The sequence below is a fragment of the Sander vitreus genome, chromosome 8 (genome assembly GCF_031162955.1).
Source record: "Sander vitreus isolate 19-12246 chromosome 8, sanVit1, whole genome shotgun sequence".
Taxonomy (NCBI): domain Eukaryota; kingdom Metazoa; phylum Chordata; class Actinopteri; order Perciformes; family Percidae; genus Sander; species Sander vitreus.
In genome coordinates this window covers 20,083,388-20,095,657 of record NC_135862.1, presented here as the reverse complement: position 1 = coordinate 20,095,657, position 12,270 = coordinate 20,083,388, and the positions used below count along the sequence as shown (strand labels likewise).

The window sequence follows — 12,270 nt, the reverse complement described above, 5'->3', positions numbered from 1 at the left end:
TTTAACATTTTGCCAATTATTCTCATTTGCTTTCTTACTGAGAGTTAGATGAGAAGATTGAAGCCACTTTCACATGTCCATTAAATTAGAAGCTGCAGCTGGTTAGTTAGCTTAGCACAAAGACTGGAAACAAGGAAACAGCTAGCCTGGCTCTTAACTAATGAGCTTCAGAGGTGCTGGTAGGCATATAATATTACAGTTGGAAAGAACCGGACTAGCTGTTATCCCATTTTCAGTCTTTTTGCCAAGCTGAGTGGCAAACCTGTGTGTCCATAAATCAAACATACAAGAAAGCACTTTGTAGCCTTTTTCCTTTACTGTTTGCCTTCGTCTGCTTAGCAACATGCCTACAATTTTTAATTCCTCACTACCAGCCAGTTGAAATTGCCTGGACTTGGTTTGCTCTTGTCAGCTCTCAATGGCGACAGAAGGCCACTAAATCTTCCTGGCACTGCATTGATCCTCAGAAAATAAAGGTCACTTGCAAATATCCCCTACTTGTCCTGCTTTTGGGTACTCCTCTTCCTATTTCATCCTACCTGCTGATGTGTCACAGTTGTTGACACTCACAGAGGACAGCCTTGCAGCCATTGATTCATTGGTTGTGTCAGAAAAGTGCTAATCACAGTATTTGTAGGTTCAATAATGGGTTGATGCCAAAGAAAATGGCCTGTAAATACCCCAATAAAGACCCACTGTTGCTGTCCACTCAATCACATTGATTATGAATTAGTTCTGGGGCACTAAAAGAGACTGCTGACCTCAGTCACAGTACCTATTACATTCAACTTGTGTGTGAATTAAGTGTGTATTGTTGTGTGTTTTCTGTCTCACAAAAGACTGTAATGTGCATTCCAGGTGCGAGATAACGCTACATTAGTCTTGTCCAGCGTGCTTCACATTCAGCAGAACTATGACCAGAACCAGGAAAACCATGAAGAGCGTACGTGTCTCTTAATACACTCATACTGTACACAAAAATACACACTTGTTGAAACGAGCACAGATCAGGTGTGAACTTAAGAATACAATGCTTGCCGTTGTTTCTTTTCCCCAGGGCTTTTGTCAACCTCTCCGCTCTCATTTACCATGCTAATACATGTTGTTTTATGTATAGCACACTTGGAGATTATGCTGAAATAATGTGCACTTTTATCTTCTGCCTTTTTAATGTGCATTTTGCATTTCAGAGTAATTTATTGTTTAGCATTTCTACTTGGATATTCTCTCTGCATCCAAATTCAGTTGACAAACACCCTCCATTTCATCAAGTGAATATGTTCTGTGAGAGTGTGCATGACTAAATAAGGAGCAGAATTATTAGAAGAAAGTTTTAAAGTTCAGTTTTTCCCCCTTGATAGGGAATGCTCTGTTGGAAGATGACAAGGTGTTTCACTTGGTGAGGCCGGCAGACGAACTGGATGAGATGAAATCTAAACGAGGAAGCATAAAGGACAAGTCGATGACCAAAGCCATTACAGAGATCTATTTAACAAGACTCCTTTCTGTCAAGGTACAAAGACTGACTCATTTACTCAATCAGACGTTTAAGTAGTTATCTAATTCTCTGAGCCTGACAAATAGCATTTTTTGCAGTTAAAAAGCCAACTTAAATTGATGGCTTCTGTGTACAGATAGGGCTTAAATACTAGCCTGAATATCTACACTCACATTGCGTGCAAACGCTATGTCTCAGGGCTATGATATGTCTGGCTCTGCTCTTTGTCTCTGCCCTGTCTCACATCATTTGTGGCCCCTTTCAGGGAACACTGCAGCAGTTTGTGGATGACTTCTTCCGCAGCGTGCTGTGCTCTGGGGCAGTGGTGCCACCGGCTGTCAAATATTTCTTTGACTTCCTGGATGAGCAGGCGCTGAAACACAACAATGTGGATGAAGAGACCATCCATATCTGGAAGACTAATAGGTAGGAGTACTTCAAACCTGCATACACTGATCTCAAAGTTTAAAATTGTATGTACTGGAATTAGTGTTGTAGGAAATATTCAGATATTCAGAAGAATAAAAAAAAAAAGGACTGAGAAGTTAAGAGAGGAAGCTTTTTTTTGGTGGAACTGCTAACAGCTCATCTGCTATTTTGTAAAGGGTCTCAAACCAAAAAGGTTGGGAACCATATTGTATTTATAAGCTTATCAAATATTTCCTAATGTAAAATCTTAATCTGAAAAGTAACTAGTAACAATATCTGTCAAATTAATGTAGTGGAGTAAAATGTACAATATTTCCCTCTGAAATGTAGTGAAGTAGTTGTTAATTATATTTGTTTGATCCAGCACCCATCCTATTGGGGATGTGTGTGTCGGTTTTTATTGATGTTTCGAAAATAAAAAGTAGCATAACATGGAATTACTCTAGTAAAGTACAACTACCTCAAATTTGTACTAAGTGTTAAACTAAAATCTCCACTAGCAAACACAAACACACGCACACATTCTAAATCTGAGCAACACCACATATCCTGCTGCCTGAGATACAGTAACTCTCCAAGAAATAAAACTTACTTATCTAAGAAACAGCTGAATACAAATGCACAATTTCAGCTCACTTAGTTTGCATTTGCAATCCCCCTGCTCCCATGTGACATTTAAGTGCATAAATTAGTGTCACGTCGGCTAAGGCTCAAGCATACAAGACGACGTGTTGCATGTAGATGCCAGTGATTGACGTAAGGCTGGCAAGAGAGCACCCACAAAAGGACAGGAGATGAGCGATTTAATTACTTACTACACTCCACACCACATTCTGCATCCACCCGTTCTGTTTATCAAATCAACTGAGGGCCATGTATTAAATATGAATGTGTGTATGAGGCACAACAACAAACAAACATGGTAATTATGTCCCAAGCTAATTTAATTCTGTGATTATAGCAACATTGCTATTTTTATGCTTCTATTGTATTCTCTCTGCAGCTTTCCCCCGGAGATATTACTAAACCAGTATGAGTTTTACACGGTGTGCGCTTCATGTCTCAGATGGCGGGGCATCAGGGAAAGCTTTTTGGAAACCAGGGTATTTTGGGCGTTCTTTTGAATTCACAAGCTGACATGAGGTTGGAAAGAAGCATATGGAGCGTGCATTTTCCTGTTCAGAAGGGAAAGTAGTGAGCGTTCTCGAGCATTTCATTATGAAGTCAGCGCTTCAGGTTGTTAAGCTGCACAAGAACTTGAAAGGTCAAAGTGTTGGTGTTACTTTAGCATTTCTAATCACTATTTGTTAGAAAAGACAAGCATCGTTGACTGTTGCTCAGCGTATCACTTTTGTTATTTCAAACGTCTCCTGAGGTTAAATTTTTCATTTAATTTTCATTTAACAGCAATGATTCTCAGGGAGGTCAGTATCCTATGAAATAGTAATATAAACTGACAATCGAGGTTATTGTTCTAAATAAACTGACACCTACAAGAAAGGCTTTTCTCCATCCCTGTTATTATCTTGTACTGCACTCAATTGCACCTCAGGCAAGTACTCTTACACATGAAATGCCTCTCTGACTCAAATTAATTTATAGATGTAATGTGGTTGATGAGATTTTCCCCCATTCTGGAGCAATAATAATTACAACCGCGATAATGCACCACGTTCTTGCTCTCCCCCCCCAACACAGCCTTCCTCTGCGGTTCTGGGTGAACATCCTCAAGAATCCCCACTTCACATTTGACGTCCACGTGTCTGAAGTGGTGGACGCCTCGCTTTCTGTCATCGCCCAGACCTTCATGGATGCCTGCACCAAGAGTGAGCACAAACTCAGCCGGGTGAGTGGGAACAGGAAGGAGGAGGAAGAGAAAATTGGGGAGGATGTGAGGTGAAAGTGCCAGAGGGAAGATGGGAAAACAGACAGAGAAGATGAGAACAAAGTGGATTACATGAGAAGTAAAAGGGAGGAGAAGAGGAAAGTCAAATGTTAATCAATCTAAAGTGCCATTGTTTTCCCCTTTGTGTCCAATTGTATTCTCTAGGACTCTCCAAGTAACAAACTACTCTATGCAAAGGAGATCTCCACCTATAAGAAGATGGTGGACGAGTAAGTCCTATCAGCACCTTACAATATTGTTTCGATCTGTTTCATGTCAGTTTAAAGCTTACTTTAAAAGATTTGTCAATGACAATTATATAATGTAGTAATACCACCTCTTGTCTCGTGTGTGTGTGTGTGTGTGTGTGTGTGTGTGTGTGTAGTTACTACAAGGGCATCAGGCAGATGGTTCCCGTCAGTGATCAGGACATGAACACTCATCTGGCAGAAGTGTCACGGGTGAGAAACACTGCTGTCATTTTCTGTGCCACTAGATGACTCTGCTATAGTTATAATCCTTAACATTTCAGTCCTTGTTGATTAGGCTACAGCTGTGGTTACCCTGGTAACAGCAAGTGAGGTTTAACTATACACTGTAAAGGGTTTAATACTACAGCAACACTCCTTCAGCAGCTACTTGGAACAGAAATACAGAAAAGGCAGAAAAGCACCTGGATATCTGTTTACAGTGCAACCATACAAAGTCATGTGGTTTTTATGGAGAAGTCTGTCAATAATTTTCCATCATGCCATGAGCAACTGTGATCTGATTTCATGCTGCACAAGTAGTTTCCTACACAAAAACAAGAGCACAGTAAGAGGAGTTGGTTACCTTGCTGTGGAGGTGTGCAGCTTAGTGTCTGCAACTCTTTATCTAACAGCTCATTAAATGTGTTTGCACCCACCTGTTTTCATGCACATTTTTAATTTGCATATAAAAAACCTGAGTAGAAATGCAGAAATTTCGGAAAAGAATGTCACGCTTGGCTGAGGCCTACTGAAGAATTAACTCCACCTACAGTTTCCCTTAATTAACCAGCTCCTAATAGAATAGAAGTTCGGTTTGCATGAGCAGTAACTTAATACGGTTCTTATACAGATGTAGGAGACTGAACAGTTAACAGTGACGCTAATGTCAATGAGATCAAATTAGGTAGTTTCCTGTGAATCCCTCGTGCATAGGTAGACTATTAGCTTTTGTTTTGATGAAAAAATGTTGATCAAAAACCAGGTTTTATTTTATGAAAATGTTATGGATTATAACTTTAATATCTGATTGTTAATAATAACATGCCTCTTTGCAAAGATTAGTTTGTTTTCTTGTACATTGCCTCTACAGTATTAGTTCTTTCTTTTTAAACCTGGAAAGTATTGTATGCTCATTCAACTCTGCAGTTTATGGTTTTGTTACTTTTTCTCTTTAACCTTTAAATTGTCATTTATGCTCTCCAGTCTCACACAGACAAACTGAACACACAAGTGGCTCTCCATCAGCTTTACCAGTATGCCAGCAAATACTATGATGGGGTAAGAGGCCCTTCTCTTTCCTATCACACCCAAAGGAGGCTATTCCACTGAATGCACTACTGCCCACTATATTATTGCTTTTTTTCTCTCTCTCTCTCTCTTCACTCTTGATATGCCAGAAGAGTGATTGTATGAAATTTTAATTGAAAGCATTTCTGTGGGATGTGAATTGGAAAATTGCTCTGGGAATTGATTTTTAAGCGTCCATTGTGCATTGCCACTTGAGGTCACGAAAAGGGGATAAACAAAACCTAATGAACAAGTTGGATAAACAAATGGGGCTGTCAGTCTCCCCTAAGTGTGGCTTGCAAACAATAACAGCTTATATGACGTGACTGTTGATGTCAAATAACACCATCTTCTCCTCCCACTCTCCGCCCTTTTTCTTCCTCTTTGTCCTGTGCTCATTCTCTCTCCATCTTCCCCGTCCTTGTTTCTTCGCTTCTCCAACATTCCTCTTTTGCCCTCCACTGCCCAATTCTTCCTCCTCTTTCTCTTTGCTTATCATTTCCGACTTCTCCCTCATTCTCCTCTAATTATGTTCTTTTCTCCTTCCATCCCTTTTTCAGATCATCGCATCCCTAGAGGAGGACCCAGCTGCCCAGAGTAAACAGCTGACCCTGCGGCTCCAGCAGATAGCAGCCGCCCTGGAAAACAAAGTGACTGATCTCTAACCCACCAAGTGGAGGGAGGGAGGGAGTAAGGGGAATGGTAGGATACCGCCAGTGACTGCAGGGGCTTATTTCTTCTTTTAGAGAATAAAACATGGAAATAAGGAAAGGTGATAAGGGACTCATATTGTACAACTTGGCTCTGGGACAATTTTCTGTGCTGTGGAGTAACAGGGACTAATTAAATACAGATAGAGAGCAAAAAAGGGAAGAAAATGATGGGTTACACTGTCATTGGTACGCCTTAAAGCTCACTTGCCGAACCTTAAAGGTCTGCACGCTCACTCTTGCTTCACTGAATATTGCTCCCACAATGCAGTGCGGTAGACCTCTCGCTGAGAATTAAGCCCCTCCGTGGAGCACTGGCACAGGCGATAATCAGATGTTCAGTTTCTTTCTGTGTAGAAAAGGTTTTAAGAATTGTATTATATATTTTTTTTATTGTGCAGTCTTTATGCGGAAAGCTTTATAAGGAAAAAAATTATCTTTTTAAATGGATCACCTTGTGGTGCGGATAGTGTTTTTATTAGCCTGTGTGTGCGTAGATGTCTGTGTGAAGTACAACCTGTGAACAAGAGTGTGCGTTGCTAGATTTGAGTGTGTGTGAATGTGTGGGAATGTGCGTGCACACACAGGATGCCTACTGTCAGGCGTGAGGGCGAAGGGACGCCTGCTTTCTGTCATTTTATTCCCCCATACCCAGTGACACACTGGAGCCTGCGCTCTCACCGAGCTCACCAAAGGGCCCTCATAACAGGCTCATATGATTGACAGGTCACCAGTAATTTCAGAAATGTTTGAGTTAAATTATTTGCTTTTGACTCAGATTTGCTTCAAGCTGGATTGCCATTTGTGCTTATGGAAATTGATAATAGCCCAGTCTGTCTCCCTTTATTGTACAGTGCCATGATACATTCCACTTCAACTAAAGCACAGAAGGACATTTCAAAAGTGTTTTAAGACATTTCAGTTATTGACCGTTTTCAAATTTTTTTCTTTGGCATGAAAAGCTTCTTTTTTTTTTTTATCAGCAAAAAGCAACTTTATTCTGCTATGGAGCCATGCCACTCATATTTGCCCTGCAATAATGTCAGAATACTATGAGCCACAATTGACAGTTACATTAGCTCACTAAATGTATTCATATACAGTAGCAATTCAGCAATATGTTAGATACATTTCCGAATTGATTCACACATTGTTAAGCGTGATTTATGGTTCTGCGGAGGCTCCACGCAGAGCTTTCGCCGTAGCCTACGTAAGTGGCCTGAAGTTTATAGTTGTGCGTTAGTGTGTGCGTCGATCTCTTTAAGAGAATAGCAGGGCCGGGATGCATAGGGAGTGTGTGGTAGAGTGAGTAAGAGTAACAGTGATTTAGCTTTGGAGCGACGTGTATAGTTAAATTTTTTGAGAGGTGCATGTAGGCTACGGCGTAGGGTCCGTATCTCCACGTACCTACGTACATAGCCACGGCGAAGATTTAACGCAGAAGCATAAATCATGCTTTAGTGTTCATTTTTAGTGCCATTTGTTTGTAGTATTACTCTTGTAATGTTCCAAATAGTCATCAAGGAATCTGCCTCTAAAGCTATGAAATAGCCTGTTGCTGATTTTAATTACCTGTTAGAGATGCAGTTCGTAATTAAATGGTATATTTTGAACAGATTACTGTGGTTTTAGCCTTTGTGTGATGTTTGGGAGGTCAGGTTCAATCATGTACATAAGTGTTATAGTAACTGAGACGTTGACATGTCAGTGTCAGAGCTGAGGTGTCGACGGGGTAGGAATGAGGGTTTAATATTTTTTTGGGCCATTAAACGCTACCACGCTTCATCCCTAAATTGATGGTTTTGCTGATTGTACTTCCTGTATCTGATCATGGACGTGTGTAGTTGACAGAGCATAACGAGCTCCAGAGACCCCAGAATGTTAACAATTCCTGCCTTGGCTAGAGAGAGGTTTGCACAGACCTTGAGCCTGCCTGCCTGCCTGCTGTCTCAGCATGGCACCCTGGCATCCTGACCAACAGCACTTGGCACTGCCCACTCAGCACAGTGCAGAGTGGCACTCTGTATAATGGAATCAGCAGGGGAGGCTTTTGATCTTAATTGCATGCCGACTGCAGACTCCATCCTTGTCTCCGCTGTTGTTTACTGCTGACTCCTGTCTCACTGACAGAGTTGATGCAAGAAGCTTTTTTTCAGAGCCTTTCGTTAACCAAAAATGTGCCTTATTAAATAGGATGATACATATATTGTTTCTAAATTATTCTATTGGTAACCTAGGTGATTATAATGACAATAGTGCTATAGACACAGCAATGTATTTGGACTTGTGATATTATGTGTGCTGTCTAAAATGCTAGATGCCCTGCTGCAGCCATGTGCGTGCCAATAGGCTGAAGACATTTCAGTATGATTTCTTTTATGGTTGCAGTTTTGATGTGTGCATTTCCTTTGGGTGTCTGTGGCGTGTGCTTAGTAGGATTTTGGTGGCTAAGGCAAAAGGCCAAAATGAATAACTGTAAAACAATGTGGCCAATGTGATTTGGGTTTCCCTTGAAAATGTCTGGCATTTCTAAATTAGTCTGAAATCAAAAGCGTGTCCTTATGTAGATTGAATATAGAGCAAAATTGTTCCAATGGTGTTAAAATTTTTTTGCCCTGCGTTTCTAAGCTGTTTAACAGTATGTACGATAAATGACTATACTCGACAAATGACTTTTCTTACTGCTGTGCAGTTATTATTTTTATTTCTTGTTTCCTATACCATATAAATCTTTGTAAAACATGTTGAAATACTGTATTCTAACTGTATAATCCTATGCATTGAGTCCTGGTACAAAAAAAACAAAAGAGAAAAAAAGCTGTTTGTGCAGTTGTCGAGACTTTTCCATTTTGAAACTTGTGAATGTGCTGTAATGATAAAAGAAACTAGGACACTCCATTTTCAATGCAGGACCATTAATGGAAGCCAACGTTTTCCTCCCCATCCGAGGCAGCTCAGAAGATTCTCGATCTTGTACCTGATCTGGTTGTACTGGATATACTTAATTTTACAAAGGTTGTGTGTGGACGGAGTAGTTACCCACAGATTTCATCATACACTCCTCCGTGAATAAACTCAGAGACATATACGCCCTTCATATCTGCTGTGTTTCTTTCACTTTTAGAATATTGATTTGCTTCAATTGAACATTCACCTCTCATGCATATTGCATGAGTTACAATCATCTTGTCACAGTTAGCCAGTTTCTTGTTAAAGTGAACTGAATCCTTGCTTTAAGTCTTTGGTATTTATGCAGCTCATTACATTGCCCTTAGAGTCACTGAAGAGCTTACACACAGGCAGGAGTAATTGGGGGTTTATGAAAATGATCTCTTATTCAAACCAACCAATCACTTTATGAAAGGAGAGGGCCATATGCTTGAACATGACAGTTTTCATCAGATAGACGTGCATATTATGACCCCAGACTACTTTCTTGATAGCATCAGTGTTCATATGCAGCATACCCTATGATGATGATGGCTGATGCCTTTTTCCCAAATGCCACATCAGGTTCATGTCACACTGCTCAGAATACAGACTAGAAGCAAAGGTCTGGCTTCATGAAACAAGTTGATAATGTAAATAGCCACTCTGCATCTCTGTCATCAGCAGTGAAGTTTGGAAAATTGCTGCGAAAACATTAATTAAGTACTGATAGCTAAAAATTAAATTGGAGATAAGAAAGATGAAAGGCAAAATTGCCTCATCTGACTGCTTAACAAACCTCGACGCAGGGGTGGGGATATCAAAGACAGACCAGAGGCCTGCACAGGCCATCCTCTAACTGAGCAGATCATTGATGCAGCAACAGATAGAACAACTTCAAGGGCTGCTGCCAAAGCAAGAGTGATTACACTTGATGATCGCAAGCACTGCATCTTGTCCACCATCCTTGATCACTGGTATAAAAAAAGGCAAAGGCAATACTGTACTTTATATTAAGACATGCAGCTTACATCATTTTGGGAGTCAACATTATTTGGTGTGCACTGCACTTGTGATGCGATTTCTAAATGACCATGCCCTTGAAAGTCTAGAAATCAATGACACTGCACACTGAAAAAAAATGATTTGAAGTCTTTGCAGGGTTTCTTACAAGAAATTGGGTCAAAATCTGCATGTCTGTTCTCCTGCCCAGGATGCTTTGCACATCCTTCCTTCAGAAGGAGAAGGTTGTGTTTGCCAGCAAGTTGCGTTTCACTTCCACATGTTTCAAACCTTCTAATGAGATTTGGCTTTGATTTCCTCCACCTTAGGGGAAAGAAGAAGAGGAGGAGGACTTGGTGAAAATAAAAACAATGATGGTGTGGTGTCATTTTAAACAGTTGTTCTTATGAATAATTTAAAACCTAACAACAACTGATTCTCAGGCTCGCTAAGCTCAGTAATAACCCTGGAGCAAATTCAAATATCCTGTTAGTTTAGCTTGTATTTTTAACTAACTTGCAACTACATGATTTGGGAGTGGTTTAAATTAAAAGTGCTTTAAAGAGAGACCCAGGATATATCACCAGACACTTAAATCAGATGTGGTCGGAGTTTAATTGGCTGAGAGGAGAGAGTAGGCTGACTTGTCTAAAGAAAACCTCTCTCTGAAAGTTTTTAGAATTACAGTACAAGCCACAAATACAGCTACACCTAATACTAAAATGATCCTGTCTGTGTGATTGTTGTGCTTTGGAAGACAGTACACCATACATGTAAACTATGGCTACAGCTATAGTATAAGTAACCTGTAGTACAATAAAAAAAATAAAATAAAATAAAGTCTCCACTATTAATCTGCTGTCTGTTTCTGTTTTTCTTTAATTTCCTTATTTAGTTATTAAATAGGTAGAATCACTGAAGTGCACAAATTAACCACACAATATACATACATATACTTTATAGAATATATATTGGTTTCACATTAAAGAAAACAATTACAAGTGGCATTCAAAAGGCTTGAGTGTACCTTATGGTAATATTAAAAATGAGTGTTTTTTTTAACTTTTTTTTTTTTTAAAGAAAATTGTATTCAAGCCCAATTCCAAGATCAGTTTGAACATACAGTACAGCTTAAGTTAAAATGTCCTATAAACTATTCATATATGGGTATTTACATAAGCACTTTTTATACTGAGATCATGCTCCCCATAATAATCCTGTAGTAACCCCAGAGGAAATAGTGTTTGGAGAAGGTAAAACAATGTGTCTTTGAGACTGAGAATGCCTTTAACTTCGAACAATATAACTGTAGCCTGAATAAAAACAGAAGGGTGTACCATTTGTTAGACCATTGTGCTGTTGAACGATATAAGGTTCACTTTTTTTCAAGTCTCACTTGCAACAATATACATGCCAATCCAGTTACACTGAAGGGTTATTGTTATTGCGGCAACCATTCCTCCTGTACCTACTGGCCATGAAGAGATTCCATACCTGACGCAACTCCAATGTAAGAGATCAGGGACAAATCCACTTTACTTTTAGCATTGATTCAGACTTGATGTAATGCCTCGTTTTATGCATTTTAGTTTCGCCTTACCTTTGGAATCATAGACTGTTAGAGAATACATTTTTGCAAAGAACAAGGACTATTGGTTTTGGGTTAGGACTTGATCTACCATGGCCAGTATGGACATTAGGAACACACAGTACAGCCACCAATAACTCTAATAATCTACAATAACTTTCAAAGTACATATGAGCATATTGTATTGAGATAAACTTGAAAAAGTTGTACCCAGTTTAATTTAATGAGTCAAACGTGCATCGCTGGAGACTGCATGGAGTGCTGCCATTCCTGTCCTGCTGCTGCATGATGACTACAGGTATTTTATCAACAGAAATGGATGGACCATATTCATGTGTCTGTTTTGTGTGTGAAGTCCTGGCATGGTATTTTAAGACTTATCAAACGTTGAAATGATTGCTTCTTAATTTAATTTAAAATTAATGCAAAATTATTATCATTAAATGCGTGTACAGTGTCATTATCGATAACGCCCGTAAAAACTGGCACAAACAGTTAGGAGACTGGTATATACCGTTTTTTCTGTATCACCTGAATGCAGCAAAGCACGTTGACAAATGACAGCTATGACCCAATGATTGACTAAAATTACTGACCAATCAGCGTGGGTTCTGCAACACCCTTAGCCAATCACTAGACTCTGAAAATTCTATTGTCCAATCAAAATCAAAGGGGGCAGATTCTAATTTTGT

At 39.6% G+C, this 12,270-nt stretch overlaps 1 protein-coding gene across 5 annotated transcripts in view; it reads left to right on the top strand.

The window, feature by feature from the left end:
- plxnb2b (plexin b2b) overlaps positions 1 to 9,157 on the top strand; it is a 120,363-nt gene extending 111,206 nt beyond the window's left edge. For all 5 annotated transcript variants that reach the window (XM_078257398.1, XM_078257400.1, XM_078257397.1 and 2 more), the window contains 8 exons: positions 859 to 943; positions 1,362 to 1,513; positions 1,764 to 1,924; positions 3,626 to 3,773; positions 3,978 to 4,042; positions 4,198 to 4,273; positions 5,267 to 5,341; positions 5,911 to 9,157. In XM_078257398.1, coding sequence (XP_078113524.1) covers positions 859 to 943; positions 1,362 to 1,513; positions 1,764 to 1,924; positions 3,626 to 3,773; positions 3,978 to 4,042; positions 4,198 to 4,273; positions 5,267 to 5,341; positions 5,911 to 6,015 — 867 coding nt within the window. In that variant the 3' untranslated portion in view covers positions 6,016 to 9,157. The remainder of the gene's footprint in view (positions 1 to 858; positions 944 to 1,361; positions 1,514 to 1,763; positions 1,925 to 3,625; positions 3,774 to 3,977; positions 4,043 to 4,197; positions 4,274 to 5,266; positions 5,342 to 5,910) is intronic.
- Positions 9,158 to 12,270: the final 3,113 nt, after the last annotated feature.